The 22,500-nt window shown below is 36.8% G+C and overlaps 1 protein-coding gene across 4 annotated transcripts in view; it reads left to right on the top strand.

Annotated features, from left to right (window-relative positions):
• LOC106874939 (uncharacterized) overlaps positions 1 to 22,500 on the top strand; it is a 231,779-nt gene that overhangs the window by 122,604 nt on the left and 86,675 nt on the right. The window contains exon 1 of one of the 4 annotated variants that reach the window (XM_089347894.1): positions 21,339 to 21,788. The exons of 2 other annotated variants lie outside the window; for them this stretch is intronic. In XM_089347894.1, the coding sequence (XP_089204020.1) occupies positions 21,756 to 21,788 (33 nt within the window). In that variant the 5' untranslated portion in view covers positions 21,339 to 21,755. Of the gene's footprint in view, positions 1 to 21,338; positions 21,907 to 22,500 lie in introns of those variants that run through there. One more of the 4 variants, XM_089347895.1, reaches the window with a different exon arrangement.

Raw genomic sequence — 22,500 nt, 5'->3', positions numbered from 1 at the left:
ACTAAGCATTTCACTTTTCGTATTTAAGAAGCCCATTCTCACGCCTTGGTCATACGAATTTTTTAACATCCTGATTGACACAGGAGTGGCTGTGTGGTAAGTAGCTTGCTTACTAACCACATGGTTCCGGGTTCATTCTCACTGCGTGGCTCCTTGAGCAAATGTCTTCTACTATAGCCTCGGGCCGACCAAAGCCTTGTGAGTGGATTTGGTAGACGGAAACTGCAAGAAACCCGTCGTATATATGTATATATGTATATATGTATGTGTGTGTATATGTTTGTGTATCTGTGTTTGTCCCCCCAACATCGCTTGACAACCGATGGTGGTGTTTTTACGTCCCTGTAACTTAGCGGTTCGGCAAAAGTGACCGATAGAATAAGTACTAGGCTTCCAAAGAATAAGTCTTGGGGTCGATTTGCTCGAATAAAGGTGGTGCTCCAGCATGGCCGCAGTCTAATAACTGAAACAAGCAAAAGAGAGTAAAAGAGAATACTTGCCATTTTGACCAAGCAAAGTTTACAGCATCTGCTTCCGTTGTAGCATGGTCCAGGCTCTTCCAAGAGCTTCCATTTAATCCAGTATGACATTTCGGAAACAACTGAAACCGTTGAAAGTGAGATAACTCCATCTCACCCTGAAGGGGTATTCCCTTCAAAAAATTTGTTTCGGGGATTCTTTTCACTACCATACTAACAAAGACTGTATTCTTACCTCGTTAACATAGAGGTATAGAGGTTATGTGCCTCCGGCCAGCGGGTCTCTGCTGTTGTATATGTATAACAGACGTGATATATATATATTGTATATATATATAACAAACGTGAAATTCAAGATAACGTTCTGACCGGCCATAATCAACGTCTACATAAGATATTAATTCTCAAAGAAGGTTTTTCGGAGCTTTGAACAGCTGACCGATTACATACATACATACATACATACTTACATATACACCCTGTTGTTGATGTTGAAATTCCAATGAAGGAAACCGGCTCTTTCTCTATTTCTCTATTGGCAAGAAATCTTGAAATAAAACTGAATGACATACATACATATATATATATATATATATATACTAGCAGCTAATCCCGGTTTCACCCGGTCGGTTTGGATGATGTGGCTGTAAAACCTGCTCTGTGTAAGCACTCGACTTGTTTGGGAATGCTTACGTTAAAAAGCAATTTTAGAATGACTTTTTCTGTCAAAACGCTAAAAAAAACTGACCAACAAAAAAAAAATCACCCAAGATTCAACCAAATCAAAAAAAAACCCAAATACTAAGCGAACGAAGATGAACCATCCCACTTCCATTGCGCGCACACGCACACACACAAACACACACATTCACGTACCACCCTTTTACATATGCACACATATATTCACACAGAGTTGAAACGCTGTTTGATTTATTTTCTGCGTACAATTTTCATCATCCCACTACCAAGCATGACATCACCCCTTCCTTCGATATTCATCTATCACCCCTTCCGTTCTCATTCATAAACACACGAGTATTATTATAGTAGATTATCTCGGTAACTATAGGAGCTATGAAAATATACAAATCCCAGCAACACCACCGGATCTTTCTACACATCTGTGTAATTTTTCGTGCAATTCCACCCAGTCGTTTGACCGTGAATCCCAAGACAAGAAAGAATCCCTTATGCTAAATGTATATGTCACCCGTCCTTGTTTTTTCCTGTCCTTTTTGTATCGTCTGTCTAACTGTCCGGATGTTTTATTGTCGCCTGTTGCGTATGTATGTATATATGTATAGATAGATAGATATTATTTTATATAATATCATATACATATGTGTGTGTGGTTGTGTGTTTGTATGTTTGTATCTAAATATATATGTACGTATGTTTGATAGTCGTTTACTATACTGCGTTCATCCGCCCTTCGATAGGCTTTGGCTTTTGCCTTGCAAATCTCAAATGAAAACCACTTTCCTTACCAAGCAGGCTTGGTAAGATAGACGGTTTACTCGCAGACAGCCCGACTATGGGACAGGTTGTTCTATGTTATCAATAACACTAATATCCAACAGCTGGATGTAAGAGAAACCCGTTCTTTGTTTAGACATCTTTCTGAGAGAAAGAAAACTTTGATGTTACATGTACGTCTTCCTTTGCATTCAATGTTGCAGAATAATTCTTGTCTCTGGGCAATGGATTAGTTGTTTGGAGAATGGAATTAACTCTGTGCAGGGCCTTTCTGCGATTTAAAAAGCTTGAGTCACAGGTATTATTTGATTTTTAACATCTCTATTATGTGTTGCATACTACAGTTGTTCGTAGCCGAAAAATGCAAAAGATTTTCTGAAAAATTTCGCAAGTTCTTTGAATACTTACTGCAAGGGGTGTCCATCGTTACCACATCTGTGTAAAAGAGTATAAACCCCAAGTAGGACAGAAAAGCCACATACTTGTTGCTCATATTTAAGAGAACAATCGAGCAATAGCATTGTTCTCTTAAACATGAGCAGAAATAGAGTTGCAGCCATTATACATGTATACTAATCATTTCTTCTAAATTGCGCCTCCATCTGCAATATATGCCAGTATATAGTATTTATTGCTCATGCTCATTGATAAATAAAGAGTTATCAATATTCCTGTACGAAAGACAATTTTTACGCTGACTGGTGCTTTTTCGTATACTATTTTATTGTGTATATTTAATGTGAATATATTATTCCATTGTGTATCTTTCGTGTATATTTCGAATGGATAAAGTTAAAGAGTCCTGTTTTTATTTTACAATACATTCATTAGAATAATATATTACCTTCTGAAATGAAAGGCATGATTATTGTATCCTCTTTTTGTTCTCCAACTTTGAACCCACGAGTACGATTTTGTGGGAGTACTTTTATTTGACTGATCCCTAGAAGACGAAAAGGGTGGGTGGTCCTCATAGTTTTGCGTTTCCAGCTGAAAATAATGAGCTGTAAACAAAATACACAAATAAATAAAATAAAATAAAATCACGTAACTGTCTGTTGTGCGTCTGCCAGGGGTAAAGTCAAAGGATTCGTACCCGCTTAATTGTAGTGGCGAGATTCAAAGGTGTCCATAAGAAATGAAACCAATATTTTTGTCATTCTTTTTTGTGAATTACAGTTGTGTCACGTCTTTGGCAGGGATCCAGAAGCAAACTCTAAGCTACAGTCTGAACGTTCTATGATGGTGGTAACTTCCTTATCAGTTTAATCTGAGGTTATGTTTCGATCCTCGGTTAGTACCATCAACCTTCACCTGCACCTATGCTCCATGGAAATTTTAGTCCCATGAAATGACCGGAAAACTGTTAATGCACTTGATTAATATTTTGCTTTGTTTGTTTTTATGCATTTCGCTTCGGTGATACAAGTACCAGTAATATAGAAAAAGATTTAATTCGATTGGCTACTTCCGTACTCGGAAGTGCCAATCAACAACATGTATTTTTCGGAATTTTTAAAAACACAGGAAAAATATTAACGATCAGATGTTAAAAAACAAATCAAAAGATGTGTATTAAAATATATACGTTATATACCGCGATTTAAGTTTAAATTTTTATTTTATTTTATATTTTTACCTTACACTATATAAACTTGTGTCAGAGACAATATTTAGAGAATGCGTTACTTTTATAACCGCCATATTAATCGCAAAACGGAAACGAAGCGTAGCAAAACAAATCAAAAAGGAGCTCTTATACAGTCACACTAAATTATTTCATTATGTGCACATTCCACACAAGTGCTCAAATGATACCAGAAATCTTTTTTTTTTTTTTTTTGGCGTGAGGTTCCAGTTTTTAATGTGTTTAGTTTTGTTAGCATTCTTGCTATAACCACAGAGTGTATAAAAGATACGCCATTTGTAAATAAAAACCTTGCCCCAACATTTGAATACTGTTTAAGCTAAAGAAAAAAGAAAACAACCACTATTTAAGTCTGGATACATAATGGGTATTTAAGTTTCATATATACCTGATATATTTCTTAGGCATATTAAGAGCATGTATGAATATATACATGTATGTATATACGAATAAAGAGAAGTATGTGGATATATATCGATGTATGCATGTATATTTGTGCGTGTATGTGTGTTGCTTACGTGCTTATGTGTATCTTGTATGTATCTTTTTATACATTATACATTTGATATTAGGTGCAATCGCTTCTCACTCATATAATTTTAGGCTCAGCCCCACTGCCTGAAGTCTTGAACGAGTGTCTTCCACTATATCTTCATTATATCTATATTTATTAGAGAACTTGGTATGCAGAAATCGTTTTGACAACCCGTTACATGTGCAAGTGCGTGTGTGTGTGTGTGTGTGTGTGTGTGCGTGTGTGAGTACGTGTGTGGGTGTGTGTACGTGTGTGTATGTATGTATGTATGTATGCATGTATGTATGTATGTATGTATGCATGTATGTGTCACCATTTGACAACTGGGATTGATTTGTTTGTGTCCAGGCCAGTGGCAGCTCATGCATAGGAACTGCAGAACTACAGCATCCCCTATTTCCACTCGATATTATCGATAACATTCAATATATGTCCTTTTATTCTTTAATTCTTTCTTTATACTTATACATTATATAATCCTTAAGCTTAATGCCAGTAGCCATCCCCTAGTTTATGAAAAAAAAAATACAAAATCCTTGTATAGAACTGTGCGCTTCACAGTTCCAGCGACGCGGAGTTTGGCTGTTGTCCGCATGCTCACATGTCCGAGGAAGAGAGAGCATTGCGTGAACGACAGTCCCGACCCCGGTGTTCCGGTGGAAGGTAATGTTTCTTTTTGACTCGGCGTGTGTTGTGCTTAAAAACGTTTATATTTCTGAATGTAATAAAGTGTAGAAATAAATTATTATCCTGCCTCCACCTTCAGTGTGGCTGCCAGGATTTGAAAGATAAGGCACATTTCCATCCCTTATTTTGTGATTTAGGGGGGATTTTTGAAAAACAAGGGGGAATTCGCGGCGGTGTTTAGTGAACAAATTAAACACACTACTCAGAAGTGGCTAAAACACGAACCGATCAACATTATATATAAATTTTCTTTTTATATGTGTGTTTCCTTTTACACAATATTAAAACAACGGCTAAAAATTTTTGAAAGCAGTACCCCAACTAATTTTATCTACGAGCCGCCTCTGGTCCCGGCAAAAATATTTGACCAATAGAGAAAGTACCAAATTTTAAAAAATCAGTATCAGAGCTCTATGAATTCTTGTTACAGTTTATGCCATAGGCTTCCATATAGTTTCCTTTTACTGAATTTCACTCACAATAAAAACAATCGATTTGAAGCTAGAAAAACACGTTTTCTTAGGATGCCAAGCAACGAGATTGAACCCAGGACCCACGATTATGAAGCGAACTTTTAATCACCTGGTCATAATGTCGGTGGTCTTGTATGTTTGTGTGTGTGTGTGTGTGTGTGTCTATGTATGTGTGTTTGTGTGTGTGTGTGTGTGTGTGTGTGTGTCTGTGTGTGTATATATGCATGTACGTATGTATGTAAAGAGAAACGCATGTACGTATGTATATAAAGAGAAATACATACGTATGTATATAAAGAGAAAGAAATAGAGGGGCGTACGCTTTTATGTTGCTATATACTAAGAAGTCCTGTTGCGACAGATCCTTTTAGTCGCTTGGGAGATAGAAGGGTGGAGCGTCTAACTTAAGAGTTTATAAATTTCTATTTTCCATGTATAATAGAATTATGCCTATATGCTTCCGCACACACAAGCACACACACATACACTTGTATGTGTGCATGTATGTACACACAAACACACACACACACAAATATACACACACATATATCTGTTTATATAATGTGTGTGTGCGTGTGTATATTTATATGTTTGTATTATGTATACAAGTATATGCGTGTGTGGTAATTGCATGTATGTGTGTGTGCCTATGTATAGATTTAAATTTATGGATGGACAGACAGGTGACATCAGAAGGATTGACGTATAGATGCATTTGACTATTCAGTCACTATATACTTACTTTCACTACACTTATTAGACCGTTCACAATCATAAAATCCAATCACTCAGTGTTTGTAAAAATATTCTATTTCACGCTCGAAGAATTCGTGATTCTTCTTGATTTCTTTTTACTTTTTATTTTATTCTATTTATTTAATTTCCTTTCTTTCTTCGTAACGTTATTTATTTATTCATCTTCTTTGCTTTTCTCTAAGGAACAATCCATGCTTGGGTGAATACATTTATCTAATCTCGTTTTCTACCCTTATTTTACGCTACTAATAGTCACTGTTTCAATTTATTACGCCTTAGAAGACAAACAATACTTAAGTAAAAAGGAAACACAAGAATGAATATTACGCCTCAGAAAATGCGCCTCTTCTGGATCTTCTAATATCTGTTGATAGTGTTATTGTTATTTCTTAAGTTACTGGTGTTTTTAGTTTTTAGACTTCTCTCCAGATATGGCCCAGTGAAGCAAACCTAATAATCAAAGGTGCTCCAGCCATAAGCATCCTGTCCCTTATTTTCATTTAGTCATGTATTATTTGCGACTGTATTAAACATTTATGGGTTGTTTCCTTTTTAAGACCATAGCATGGGGGTTCCAATGGGCTATTTTTCTTGTTGGTCGAAAGAACTCCAAAAAGGTCCCGCGCTGACTCATCATTGTTGTTGCTGCAGCTGCTGTGGTTGTTGTTGTTACAAGGATCTCTGTTTTACTTTGTGTCTGCTTGAGCGCTGTGAAACATCCGCGGAATTCTAGACTATTATAATTACTGTCCAAGACTATTATAATTACTGAATATTAATTTGAAAATGTGTCACAAGGACAGCAATTTTACGGGAGCAAATAAGTCGATTGTATCGACTCCAGGGCTCAACTTGTACTTATTTTATCGGCCCCGAAATGATAAAATGGAAAGTCAACCTTGGCGGAATTTGAACTCACAATACCGTTAAGTAATTTGTCCGGCGTGCTAACGATTCTACCAACTCGCCATCATAATGCTTATTGAATATTACCAATTACACTTAGACTGACGTCGCTGAAATACTTGTTTAAACCTATGTCGATTATTGTGGCCATACAGCTTTACAGTAAATGTATTAGAGCATTTCGTTTTGTGTCTCTTGTTCTTCGGTTCAAATCTTTTACTGATTTTGTTTTTCATGCCCCCTTCGGTTATAAAATAAGTACAAGTAATATTCTGGTGACGATGATATTGTATCTTGTTCCAAAGGTCAATGTATCTAGATTAAATAAATCATCATTGTGTATATTAGTGTTGTTGTTTAGTTCTAAGGTGAATCTTTAGAAAGCCGACCTATCATCAAAAGTCATCGTCATCATTGGCACTTAGCAACTGTGGTTCAAGGTCACGATCCTCCTTAATACATTATAACTTTCATAATCAGTTACGAGTCCCGTAGTCAAATTACTATCCATGGCCGTCTAAGACCATTCCAGTCATGCTTATCCGAGATGAGAAAGAAAGAGAGAGAGAGGGAGAGACAGGGAGAGACAGAGGGAGAGAGAGAGAGAGAGAGAGAGAGAGAGAGAGAGAGAGAGAGAGAGAGAGAGAGAGAGAGAGAGTGTGTGTGTGTTTCAAAAGCAGTTTCCACCCCAGTACTTGGCAGGTAGCATATTTATATCGTCTACGAAAAGATGAAGTTGAGCCCAGCAGGATCTGAACTCAGAAGATAGCAAGAATGAATGCCAAAAGACTTTTTACGCAGTGTTTAAACAACTCAGCTAAATCGTGACTTTAGAGAAAACGGTTTGAGAAAAGTTAGAAAGAGGAGTTGCAGGTTGTTTAAGTGAATGGTACTCATTAAGAATGGTTGGTTAATATTCTCATACAGGTGCTATGTTGTGTCAATGATCAAGACAATATTTACCTTATATTGACTGAGTTCACCCAGTGTTAGACATTTGTTTAACTCCCGAGCCTTACACTAAGCAAAAATATGATCAAAAGTGCTTTACTTATTACCATTCCTATCCTTCTTTAAGGAATTGCATCTCTAAGACTACATTAACCAGTATATTCATTCATTATCAAGAGGATACTTGAAGAAATTTTGCGTTATAACTTCTGGAACTTTCCTGATAAGCACTGTATTCGTCAAAGAATTTTTGCGGTATAATTTTGCATTAGCCACTCTCCAGTTGATTAATTGCAACTCTTAGTTATAGTATTGTTCAGTCCCATATCAGTTCTGCAAGTGCTGACCTATGATTAAAATATGTTCAAGCCTCATCCTTCCGTTTTATTTACAGAAAAATGCATTTGGCAATCTGGCACTCTATTTTCAAAAAAGCTCAGGAGTCTGATGTAATTTTAATATGCTGATCGACACAATAGAAGGTCCGAAGGTGGTATGATGGATTCTCAGGTCGATTTGCCTGTATGGATCTCCGTTTGTTCGATCAACAGGACAACCTGCACATTGAAGTAGTGTACAGAATGACTGAGTACCCCACAAAAACGTGTACTCTTAATGTAATTGTAAGATAGAATCAACGTTTCACAGTGTGTGACAAGATTGACCTTTGAATTATTGATAAAACCATTTGATAAGCTTCAACACGGTTTTCGGTTACTCAAATTCATTCAAAAGGCTTGGGTCGACAGGTGACTATGGTAAATGAACTTGTGCAATATACCGCGCTAAAGAGTTGAGACCAGGTCTTCATTGCTGCAAAGCAGACATTTTAACTACTCAGATATGCTTGCATCTACAACTAGTGGATAACTAATCCCCTAAAAGGTAGATAAATTCAACGAACAACATCTAGAACCCTCCTGACAAGCACTGTATTCGTCAAAGAAATTATGCGACGTAACTTAAAAAGAGTTACCCCATTGTTTTACTTTAGATGTTTTCTTACAAGAAAACTTGTCAGTTATAATTTATTTTGGGAGAGAAGTACGTTATGTATGTATATTATATATATATATATATATATATATATATATATATATATAGAGAGAGAGAGAGAGAGAGAGAGAGAGAAAGAGATAGATAGATAGATAGATAGATAGATAGATAGATAGATAGATAGGGTGACTGAAAGGGTCGTTGATGACCTCTTTCTAGCATATTGGATGTCCACCTAGTGGTCATCCCTTATATACGTATATATATATATATATATATATATATATATATATATATATATATATATACGACGTACTTCTTTTATTTTCCGCCTAACAAATCCACACACGAGGCATTGGTCGACCCAGGGCTATAGTAAAAGACACTTGTCCAAAGTGCTGCTCAAGACCACATGGTTGGGAATCAAGCTTTTTAAAATTGCACCCATCCCTGCGCCCATATTGTTCTTAATTGTTTTTTGTTTTTTTTTTCTCTCTTTAAATAAATGAGTTCATTACTAATTGCTATACAGAAATTCAACTTCGTCCTTCCGAATTTGAACTTCAATTCCCGTTGAGATTTATCTCCCTCTTTTATTGTTCTGGCGATTAGGGGTCAATAAGATGAATAATGCCCAAGGATCTGGGGGTCGATTCACCAATTATTTCTATTTACATGGTCATCAGTTTGCTTGTGTGATTTTCCTTGATCTTTATAACCTTTATAGATTTCTCTCTTCTTTACATGTCAGTTGTCAAAGAGAGGTGATGGAACCGATTACATCGTGACAGGGACGATATCCGTTCCCACCCACTATAGAAAGAGAAAGAGAGAAAGAGAGCGAAAAGGAGAGAGAGAGAGAGACAGACAAAGGTGAGATAAAAGGCCACGACGAACCCCGTGGGACTTGAACTCGGGACACAGAAGGGCGTAACTGCGTAACTAGTCGCGTTTTGTCGTTTCAGCAGGTTTTAACCGCTGTTATATTCATAGATAATCAATATATTTTATAGGTGTGTATGTCTGTGTGTGTGAGAGGGTGTGTTTGTATGTGTGTGTATACATGTACATATATATATGCATATATGTGTGGGGGGTGTGTGTGTATGTATGTGAGGGTGTTTTGAAAACAATAATAGATTATATGGGAGCCTCTAAGCAGTTGCTTACTCTGCTAGAAATAACAACCAAATTCATATTGTACCCCAGCATTAAAAAAATCTAACAATGTTTCGTTGTATACATGCGTGCATATGTGTGTGTATGTGTGTGTGAGTGTATGTGAGTGTGTGTGTCTGTTTATATATATGTATGTATGTATATATATATATATATATATATATATATATATATATATATATATAGGTATATATATATATTCTTTTACTTTTTTACTTATCTCAGTCATTTAACTGCGGCCGTGCTGGAGCTCCACCTTGAAGGGTTTTAGTCGAACAGATCGAACACGGGACTTATTTCTGAAGCCTAGTAATATTCTATAGGCTCTTTTGCCGAACAACTGTTTCGAGGATGTAAACACACCAACACCGGTTGTCAGTTGTCAAATGAGTGTTGTGCGAGACAAACATAGACTCAAAGGCACACACACACACACACACACACAGACATGCATACACATGCATACACACACACACACACCCACGCACACACATATGTACGACGGGCTTCTTTCAGTTTCCGTCTACCAAATCTATTGACAAAGCGTTGGTCGGCCCGGGGCTATAGTAGAAGTCACTTGCCCACGGTGCCAATTAGTGAGTGGGATTGAACCCTGAACCACGTGGTTGCGAAGGATATATATATTTATATAAACGCATATCTATCGTCTTCTCTCATTCTTTCTTTAACATTTTCGTTATCTATCTATCTATCTATCTATCTATCTATCTATCTATCTATCTATCTATCTATCTGTTTGTTTGTTTGTCTGGCTGACTTTTTATTATCTATCTTATCGAAAGCAATAAACCAATGAGGCATAGAAGATCACCATGAACGCAATCATGCGTGTGGTTCGCATGATAGAAACATTGTGCAATGCGTTAGGATGGTTATTGATTGAAGCGTAAGGTGACATGTTGAAGAACAGCCAACAGGTGTAGTACGGATCGAAGGGTAATAGGTCGAGGGGAACTAAGGTGTGATGTAAAAAATATATAAATAAATAAATAAAGTTTACAGGTGAAGCAGGTTGTTTGTAATAACATATCAATATTAATTTAAGACCAAATACAATAAAAGACTTTGGACTTTCATCATGACACAATGTCGACAGCGTTGTCACCAAGACCATACCTGTAACAACTACTACCATTACCACTAACAACAACAACGAGTAGTAGTAGTAGTAGTAGTAGTAGTAGTAGTAGTAGTAGTAGGCCACTCATTTTGGCTATGTTGTCTGTCAATCGAATATATTTTACGCATTTGATGTACATCCATATATGCGTATACCTTATATCTTCGTGTGTGTGTGTGTGTGTGTGTGTGCGTACGTACATGTATAGCTTCTTGTTTACACACCTATAGTTATACACTCACGTATTCATTTATACAAACACACACACACACACACACACACACACACACACAAACATATATATATATATATATATATATATATATATATATATGGGAGAATATACGAAAAAACAACAACAGACGAGGACAGGTGGTGTAAATCACAAAAGGATGTATTAGTATGACGCTCGGGAATACGGAAAGTCTTTGACGTTTCGAGCTACGCTCTTCAACAGAAAGAATACGGAGACAAGGAGAAAAACACGGAGAAAAAATATTGAATAAAGGAGGTCTACAAAAGTGGAAAAGTTCAAAAGTTCAAAAGTTTTTGGGACGTCGTGGTATATTGAAGCGATTTCCAATCAGAAGATGGGTCCAGTGTAATCCGTGGGTAGGAGAGGTGCAGCCGGAGGGTATAAAGTTCAGAATCAAACAGTCCAGAAAGAGTAGATCCAGAAGGAAAAAAGGTAGAATCCAAAAGTTCGTGTGATGAGAGGAGACAGGATTAGCTGGTGCGACCACGTGAGCGTGTATTATATGTGGGAGAATATACGAAAAAACAACAACAGACGAGGACATGTGTGTGTGTGTGTGTGTGTGTGTGTGTGTGTGTATGTATGTATAAATGTGTGCGTATGTGTGTGTGTTTGTGTGTGCGCGTGTGTATGCATGCATATATATATGTGTGTGTCTAACCATTTTCATCATGTAGCGTTACCCTTACTCATTTTTTCCCTCTCTTCTCACTTTTGTCCCCTCGCAATGCTTTCTGTCGAAGACCGTAGAGGGAACGTCAAAGACTTTTCCTTTCTTTCCGAGCGTGGCGTGAAACTAATACATCTGCTTGCACCTTCACCTGTGCTTTCAGTAAAATCAAACTATATATATATATATATATATATATATATATATATATATATACATATATACATACACACAAGGAGACAGAGGTATACACACAAATACACACACATACATACATATGTGCAAATACAAGCACAAATGCAGGCTGACACACACACACACACACACACACACACACACACACACACACAAACAAGCGCACAAACCGACAAAAAAGAACGCAACTCCAATAAGGGACAGATTCAACATCTATTGACAAGGCTGCAAAAGCAACGAAGATTTTGGAAGAAAAAACATAAACAATAAATGAGTGGAAATGGAACCGGTGCGTGTGTTAAATAATAAGGCTTTAAGACAATATGACTCTCCCAAGACAAAACATAATTTGCTTCAAGTCATGAATTCGCATAAAGAATCTTAAGCCTTATTATCTAACCGGTTCCATCTCCACTCATTTATTGTTTATATTATACCAAAAATGGGACAAGAACGCATAACATCCAGACAGACGACACGGCAAATATGAACACACACACAAATACACACACACCCACACACAAACACACACACACACACACACACACACACACATATATATGCATATATATATATATATATTTATATATGTACATGTGTGTGTTTGTGTGTATGAGTGAGTGCGTGTGCGTGTGAGCCTCTATGTTTTATGCGTGTACTTGTCTCCCACCACCGGTTGACAACCGGTGTTGGTGTGTTTACGTCTCCGTAGGCTTGCAGTTCGGCAAAAGAGCCTGATAGAATAAGTACAAAGCTTAAAAATTTATTCGACTAAAAATTCTTCAAGGTTGTTCCTCAGCTTAAGACTGCTCAAGGTTGTTCTCCAAGACAAGGTTTTTCGCCAACAGCCTAATGACTAAAGCAAGAGTAAGTTAGAAGTTACATGGAATAAAAATGTACAAAGGAAACATTCTCTTAAATCTGTTCAGGTACTGAAGTGGTATTTTCTTATATCGCATCTGACAGATGAAATGGCAAAGTTGTCTATAGCAAGATTTGAATAAAAAATATTTAAATCACAGCAGAATTTGACCTGCGTTGTTGTTGTTTAGCCCGGAGTCGGTTTGGAATCGAGCAAACCTATGATCAAAGTCATGCCAGCCGTGACCATACCATTGTTTGTCCTATGAGAAGGAAATCCATGATCACTGTATTTAAGAGATTTGGCTGCTATTTCGACTGGGTAGAATCACTTTAGTAAGTCGACTAATCAGGGAAATACAGGGGTAGGACAAAATAATGGAAATAGCTAGCATCATAGCATCATAATTTTGAAATATCTATAAAACCGTCAAAAGCTTGTTTATTTTTATGTTTTTTTTAAAATTTATTATTAGTGTTGCTTAATATGTTTTGCTAAAATTGCTGTTTCTTTTCAGATATCATCATAGAAAGGTAATTAAAATTCATTAAAATGACAGATCTATCGGACTTTCAATGTGGTCAAACTGTTGGTGCTCGTATGGCATTGCTAGCGTAACGAAAACACCTGAAATGTTTGGTGTATCAAGAAGTACTGCCTCGAAAGTAGTGTTAGCCTTTGAGAAAGCGGGAAAACCTTCCTCGTCGAAACAAGACTCCGGAAGAATATCAAAACTTTCAGATACGGACTCTTACGCGAAGTGTTAGAAAGTATCACAAAAGTACATCTCCCAAAATTACTGTAGAGCTTAATGATCACCTCGAGAACTCAGTTTCCACAAAAACTGTTGGCCGGGAGCTGCACAAAACCGGATTTCACGGGAGGGCTGCAATCAGAAAACTACTACTTTCAAAAACAAACGTTGCAAAGCGTTTAGAGTGGAGTTAAAACCTACAGAATTGGTCCCTAGGGCAGTGGAAGAATGTTATTTTCTCGGCCGAGTAATCCTTTATCTTCTTTCCGACTACCGGCCGAGTATATGTGTGAAGACAGCCAAAAGAAGCATTTGACCTAGACTGCTCTCTTCCAAATGTTAAACATGGAGGAGGGTCTGTGATGATCTGGGGGTGCTATATCTTGGAAATCCGCCGGCCCAATGGTTTTCCTTTATGGCAGACTTTATAGTCAAGATTGCGTTTCCGGAGAGAAACGCAATCTTTCAGGATGATAATGCACCAACTCACACAGCTAAAGTTGTTACTGAATGGCACGAGAAACATTCTAGTGAAGTTGAACATCTTATCTGGCCACCACAATCCTGAGATCTCACTATTATTGCTATTATTGAACATTTATGGTGCATTTAAAAAAACAAGGAATCGATATTCTCCACCATCATCACTACAAGAAATGGAGACTTGTTTTAGCTGAAGAATTGACAAAAATTCCTTTGAAAAAACTTCAACTTTTGTACGAGTTCATACCTCGTAGAATTCAAGCTGTAATTACTGCCAAAGGCGGTCCTACTCCATATTAAAATAAATTTGTCTGAAATTTTAAGGTGTTTCCGTTATTTTGTCCAACCGCTGTTGGTTCAGGTGCTAAAGCACGAGGTCTAAAACATTTGCAGGGTGTTATAAGTCAATTGCATCGACTTCAGTACTTGACTAGTACTTATCTTATCGACTCTGATTGGATGAAAGATAAAGTTGACCTCAGCGGAATTTGAACTCAGTACGTAAAAAGCCGGAAGAAACGCTGGGAAGCATTTTCTCCGGCGTGCAAAATAACACTTATGGTCACAACATAAACGAAGCTTTTGTCTTTGATTTTGTCGACTGCACAGTATAGTAGAGTCAGTTGGGCACCGTCGGTGAGAAAAACAGCACCATGACGCAATTCATTCTGCCAGAAATTTGGAAACGACATATTGTACTGCTTGACATTCGCGCCAGAAGCTCCAATACAAACAGATGGTGAACACACAGAACCGAGAGTGACAAAGATCAGACATCATGGTGTTTGGAGTGATCACTACTGATTGCGACGTTATGCCTCCATTCATCTTCTCATACGGCCTCACACTCAATACGGAGGCCTACATCAAGTGCTAGTGCTGCCGTGGGTCAGGAGGGTCGCTGCTGGAAGACCCTGTGTCTGGCAACAGGACTCTGCACCATGCGACACAAACAAGTCATAACTGGCAGACAATTTCTGCGACCGCATCACCCCTAATATCTGGCCACCTAACTCCCCAGAGTGCAACCCCCTTGATTATTATGTGTGGGGCGCAGTTGAGCGAAAAACCAACAACAAAATTCCTTCTAACGACAAAAATGAACAGTATACAAGGATTATGGCAGTATTCACCAACTTAAACAAGGTGATTATCCAGAAGAGTTGCAGGAGATTCCGAAGTTGTCTGGAGGCCGTGGCAGGAGTCAATTTCAATTTTATTGGATAAATTTACTCTTCCTTATTTTAAAATAATGAATGTAAGTTTGGTGAAATGATATGTCAGTGTTATTTTCATTTTTACGTAATTTAAACGAGAATGTACTCAACGCAACCTCTGTGTGTAATGTGTGTGTGTGTGTATTTGAGTGTGTGTGTGTGTGTGTGTGTGTGTGTGTGTGTGTGTGCGTGTGTGTGTGTGTGTGTGTGTGTGTGTGCGTGTGTGCATATATATATATTGATATATATATGTATATATATATATATACACGGTGGTGCATCAGCATGGCCGCAGCTCTGAGCTGAAACTTTGAAATGAAATATAGGATTAGTGTACGTTTAAACGTACACTAATCTTATATGAAAAATATGCTGTCTATTGACTGTTTTATACATGCTAACCACTGGTAGAAAAATTTCTATAATTATCCTACCCTGTATATTTTATATCTATCTATCTATCTATCTATCTATCTATCTATCTATCTATCTCTCTATATATTTTTATATACATATATATATATATAATTATGTGTATTTCCCTATGGATCACACAGGTTGTAATCCTTTGAAACATATGTAGGAATAAAGTATGCAATTATAACATGCGTTTTCTCCAATCCTTAAATTCATATATATATATATATATATATATATATATATATATATATATATAATTTTTTTTTTAAACCGATGATGACACTTCTATTCCTTCATGAATTATTTTAAATAAAACTGTATAAAATTATTTTTTTACAATTTATGTAGAATTATTTCTCATTCGAATGTGAAAGGTGTTATATATCTTTCTATAATTCGAATAATTTTAATGCGCAATTAATTCAAATGATTAGAAATTGTCGGCGAAAGAAGTTTAAGACCGTACGAAGATTATGCAAATTGATAAACCAAATGGGTGGTCATATGGCTGGACCTACTGCTCTGTTTTATTTAATAATCGAGCATTGTTACACATTAATTCGCTATGGGAACGCATCGTAGTTTCAGCCCAGTTACTAGATCAAAGATCGTGTGGGTTCATCAGCAAAATGTGTTCTTCATGAACATTAGCAATCGATTAGGATGCAGCAAAACGGCTTATGTTTAAGTGTAGAAGCTTTACCAAGCCACCGGCCAATACAAAGATCGGCAAAGAACGGGCGCTCCGAGGAAAACAACGGTATAGATGGATCAACGAATTCACAGGCTCTGAAGGTAACCGAATGTTAACAGCAGTGGACATTTGCAAGCAATTATCCGATGCAACTGACATCAGTTTTACACCACAAGCTGTCAGAAACCACATTAAAGAATTTGGACTGTTCGGCCGAATCGCTCGAAAGAGGCCGATAATTTCTGAGGACGGTCGAAGACAGGTCAAAAGATCTTTGGAGAGATGACTCCCGCTTCTGCATCTTTGGATCAGACGAAAGGCTTATGTTAGACGCCGTCGAACTGAAGCTAATTATTTCGGGACACCATGGACCACTCAAGCAGAGATTGATCCACATACATATATACATACGTTGTCTTTTACACTGTTTCCATTTACCGAATAGTACTCACAATGTATTGGAAAACTCCTTATTTGCTGAGAAACTACTTAACCAAACTGTCGCGCTATGGAATCGGGCTCCAAATCCCATTAACTGCAAAGAAAAGTTCTTACTCCAGCACAAATGCCTGTATTTCACCTATGTATATAGAAACAGGCTGAAAGAACAGAACTGACAAAAATTATTTTCTACTCTAGGCACAAGGCCCGAAATTCTGGAGGAGGGCCAGTCGATTAGATCGGCCCCAGTACGCAACTGCTAGTTAATCTATTCACTCCGTAAAGATGAAAGGCAAAGTCGACCTCGGCGGAATTTGATCTCAGAACATAAAGACAGACGAAATACCGCTAGGTATTTCGCCGGGCGTGCTAACTCAGAAATTACAAATATTGTCTTAGATATCCTGTATTGTCAATGTGTCGGTCGCTTTCTATCAGGTTTATGGTTGAGCCTGTGGCAGTTGAGACCAGTTCTTAGTTCCCTGACCATATCCCTGCTCACCGCTATCCAAGCAAAGATTGCTGTCCGCAAATGCGAGCCCCGCGAGTTAGAGTGGCTGTTCCAGCACATCTACCTTACATTCATCTGGGGCAGTGCCTTTTCCATTTTGTCTGCTGGTGCCATGAGAAGTGTTTCTATATTGTGAGAGGCAAGATTCTCCGTATTTGTGTTGTACAACGTCTCCATTACCTAACGCTTCGAAAAAGCAAATAGTATTATTTTGTTGTACAAGGAAAAATTAGCAAATGTCAGTCTGATCAGCGTAGCCATGGTGACAACATCCTATTGGACGAAAACAAAGACGCAGTGGTCAATATTGCAACTCTTTAGATCATAGGCCTGTTTGGTGGAATCTGACCAAAAGTTAAGCAACAACAACACTAATTCTGCTGCTGCCCTTCTCCTCCTCCTCCTCCTCCTCTTACTACTACTACTACTACTACTACTACTACTACTACTACTACTACTACTACTACTATTCCCAGTAAATAGAAACAAGTATCTGACATTGTTGAGGAAGTTCATGATCAAAACAGGACACCAGGACAACAGATAACAAAAACGTCATGACACTGTTGGAGAGATGGGAGAGAGAGAGAGAGAGATGCCGAGGAAATACGGCTTCTGTGTGTAAGTATAAAAGAGAGAGGGGGTAATGAGAGAGATACAAAGAAAGAAGTGGATAGATAGATAGATAGATAGATAGATAGATAGATAGATAGATAGATAGATAGATAGATAGACAAAGAGAGGGATAATTCATGACTGCGCTTGTGCGTTTGTATTTGTGTTTATATTTTTGTGGGGGAGGAGATGGGGGAGGAGAGGGGAGAGAGGGGGGAGAGAGAGGGGGAGAGAAAGAGTGAGGGTCTGTGTGTATGCGTTTGTTAATGTGAGGTGGAAAGGAAAGAGAGGAAGACAAAGAGTAAATATGTGTGTATTCGCATGTGTGAATGAAACATGTGAGAGAGGTAAAGAGGGAGAGAGAGAGAGAGAAAGAGAGAGAGAGAGAGAGAGAGAAAGAGAGAGAGAGAGAGAGAGAGAGAGAAAGAATAATTTTTGCGCTTGTGTGCGTGTGTTCGTGTGCGCGCTCGTACCGAAGCTCGTGTTTATTTGTATGTATGTATGCGTGTTTGTGTGTTTATTGTGAAGTAGAATGAGAAGAGAGAGAGAGAAAAAGACACAGAGAGACAGAGACAGAGACGGAGAGAGAGAGAGAGAGAGAGATAAAGAAAAAGAAAAGGGAATGGTGAGATTGAGAAAAAAGAGAAGGAAGGTCAAGAAGAATGAGTTCACATCAGCTGGTATCACTAACCAGCGCTACTCACTCCTTCTTACTCTTTCTTCTATCTCTTTCCTTTTCACTCGCTTTCTTTCTCTGTCTCTCCGTGCCTCTCTCTCTCTCTCTCTCTATTATATTACCGTCGATATATTACTGTCTTAACAACAGCAGCAGCAGTACTATCGACATAAGGAGGACAAATAAAAAACAAGAGCTGAAAGAACGCCCCCTGTCCCCACTATACAACAACAAAGAAACTATTACTATAGCAGCAGCAGCAGAAGTAAAAATAACAGTAACTCATCAACAACAACAATAATAGCAACAGCGACCACATCAACAATTATAACCGCAACAACGATAAAAAAAAAAACATCAACACCATTTTCATCCTGACAAAAATTATCGTCATCATCGTCATCGTCAGCACGTTCTTCATCATAATAATCACCAGCCTAATCATCGTCGTTGTCATCGTAGTCATCGACTCCAGCATTAGATCAGGAGCAGCAGTAATGGCGGCGTAGGTGGTGTCGGTGGCGAAAGCGGAGGCGGGAGTGGAGGCCGCAGCGGCGGCGGCGGCGGGGCGGAAGTAGCAACAATAACAATATCGGTAAAGCGGCTTTAGTAGTGGTGGATCTCACCACCTTATCTGGAAACCGGTTAATAATAACTGGCTAGTTGCTACTAGCACATGTACTAAGTCTACCTACATACATACATACCTCTCTAACTGCCCTCAGAGCAACACACGCTGTCAAAACGTCACATACACGCAATATATATATGTATGTATATGTATGTATACACACGCACACGTACAAATATAATCTCACCACACATTACAAACTTACATACATAGTTAAATACACGTACATACATACATACATACATACATACATACATATATACATACATACATACATACATATATATATATGTGTGTATAAATGTATATGTAAAATTGTTAAAGAGGACAACAAACGTTAAGGCAAGGCAAACATCTCAAGTTATATACATTATTATTATTGGAAAAAAAATTCACACCTTGGAGCGCTAGTAATCCGTTACAGCACTTACCTAGCGTACCTAATCGTTTAGATCACCTGTGAACTAAACCCCCATAGATAAATAGATAGACAGACAGACAGACAGACAGACAGATAGATAGATAGATAGATAGATAGATAGATAGATAGACAAACACCCACATGTATAAATATATACGCATGCACACTTTTACATATACACATAGAGAGGCGTGCACACGCAAGCATACAGACACACACACACACAAACAAACTAATAGGCATACAGACATATTAACGCTGATACGCAAGTAAACATGAGTGTACGATTCCATAAACACTGGCACACGATTGGAGACACGCATGTGCAAGGACACATATACTTGCAGATTGGCTAACACTCAAATACACTCATACACGAACACACACACACAGACACACACACAAACTCATCTACAAATACACAACACTTCAAATTCTCATTCACGAGTACATACATATATATATATATATATATATATATATATATATATATATATATATATAGAGAGAGAGAGAGAGAGAGAGAGAGATACACAAAAGCTCACTCATACACAGAAGCCGATATATATATATATATATATTCAGCCGATAATTTGAATATTGGAACATAGCAACACCCTATTAGGGAGGCAAGACTTTTAACGGGTCATGTAAACATACGTAAAAACATACGTATATACACATACACACCTATAGGCGTTCACACAGAAGCACACATACAAACGCATACGCGCACGCGTGTATGTATATTTACCTAGTATTTTAGGAGCTTCCGTTTGGCAATAAATATACAACCATATCTGTCTTTACAATTTAACAACACACTGACACACACACACAACAAACAAATACACACACACACAAAACTCATATGCATACACGTACATATATATATATATATATATATATATATATTTATACATATGTGCCTATTTTCCTATATATATATATATATGTATATATATATATATATATATCAATACATATGAACTGACAAATAAATAACAGACACTAACCGATATACAATATATATATATATATATATATATATATATATATATATATATAAACGCACACACATACACACAAAGATAGATAGATGGATAGTGATGCCAATAAATAAAATTATATACGGTATATACGTAAATATATATACGTATTTGTTTGCCTTTCAAATAGATTGATATATATTGATATATATATATATATATATATATATATATATATATATATATATATATAGGCGTATATAAAAAATATTCTCTAATAGATAGAGATACACAAACGACGAACATACTTGTACAAAAGAAAAAAAACTTCTAAACATATAAACAATAAAGAAAAAGATAAACAACATAATGCATCCTTATATCTTGACAGAGGTGGTCAAACAACACGATGGAAAACAAAAGCGAACAAATAAAAACACATTCACCACCATCACTATTACTGCCACCCCCACCAGCACCTTCGACACTACCACCACCACCACCACCACCACCGCCATCACCACAACCACCACCACTACCACCACAGCCACAGCAACAACAAAAACAACCACCAATATGACGACAACAAAACCAACGTATTCACCACACACTGACTGTGCGAGAAAACGATAGAAGAGATATGAAAGAAAAAAACATACAGAGAGTGAGAAGACACGTGAGGAAATTACACGGATGAAAATGAAAACACAGCCGCAAGTTTCAAAGGTAAAAAGAGCGTGATGCTCTATCGACATTTGCAGACTAACTGGCATATTACTATTTACCAAAGCATGAATAGTGCTTAAAACACTACAAGTGATTCTAGATAGATAAGCTGCTTTCAGTGAGTAGTAAACGGTTCTCCTCTCTATCTATAAATAATAATAATAATAATAATCATGCATATATATATATATATATATATATATATATATATATATATATATATATATATATATTTATGTATGTAGGCATGTGTGAACGTGTACTTGCATGTGGATGGAAATGTATATATATATATATATATATATATATATATATATATGCTATATATATGCTATATATATGCACACTTATATATGCACATGTATATATACATAGATATATATATTTGAATTTAAATGATTTGTTTATTCATGAATGTGATCTGTAGGAGGCCCTCAGTCGATATACAATTGTGTATGTATATGTGCATATGGGAATATGTGCTTATATATATATATATATGTATATATATATATATATATATATATATATATATATATATATATATATATATATATATATATATATATATATATATATATATATATATATATGTATATATATATATATATATTTATATATATATATATATATATGTATGTGAATACATATATATATTACACACACATGTATGTGTATATACATATATATATATATATATATATATATATAT

Source organism: Octopus bimaculoides, chromosome 2, assembly GCF_046866305.1.
Source record: "Octopus bimaculoides isolate indiv1 chromosome 2, ASM4686630v1, whole genome shotgun sequence".
Taxonomy (NCBI): domain Eukaryota; kingdom Metazoa; phylum Mollusca; class Cephalopoda; order Octopoda; family Octopodidae; genus Octopus; species Octopus bimaculoides.
Note: the sequence above shows the minus strand (reverse complement) of the source record. Positions and strands in the feature narration are given on the sequence as shown.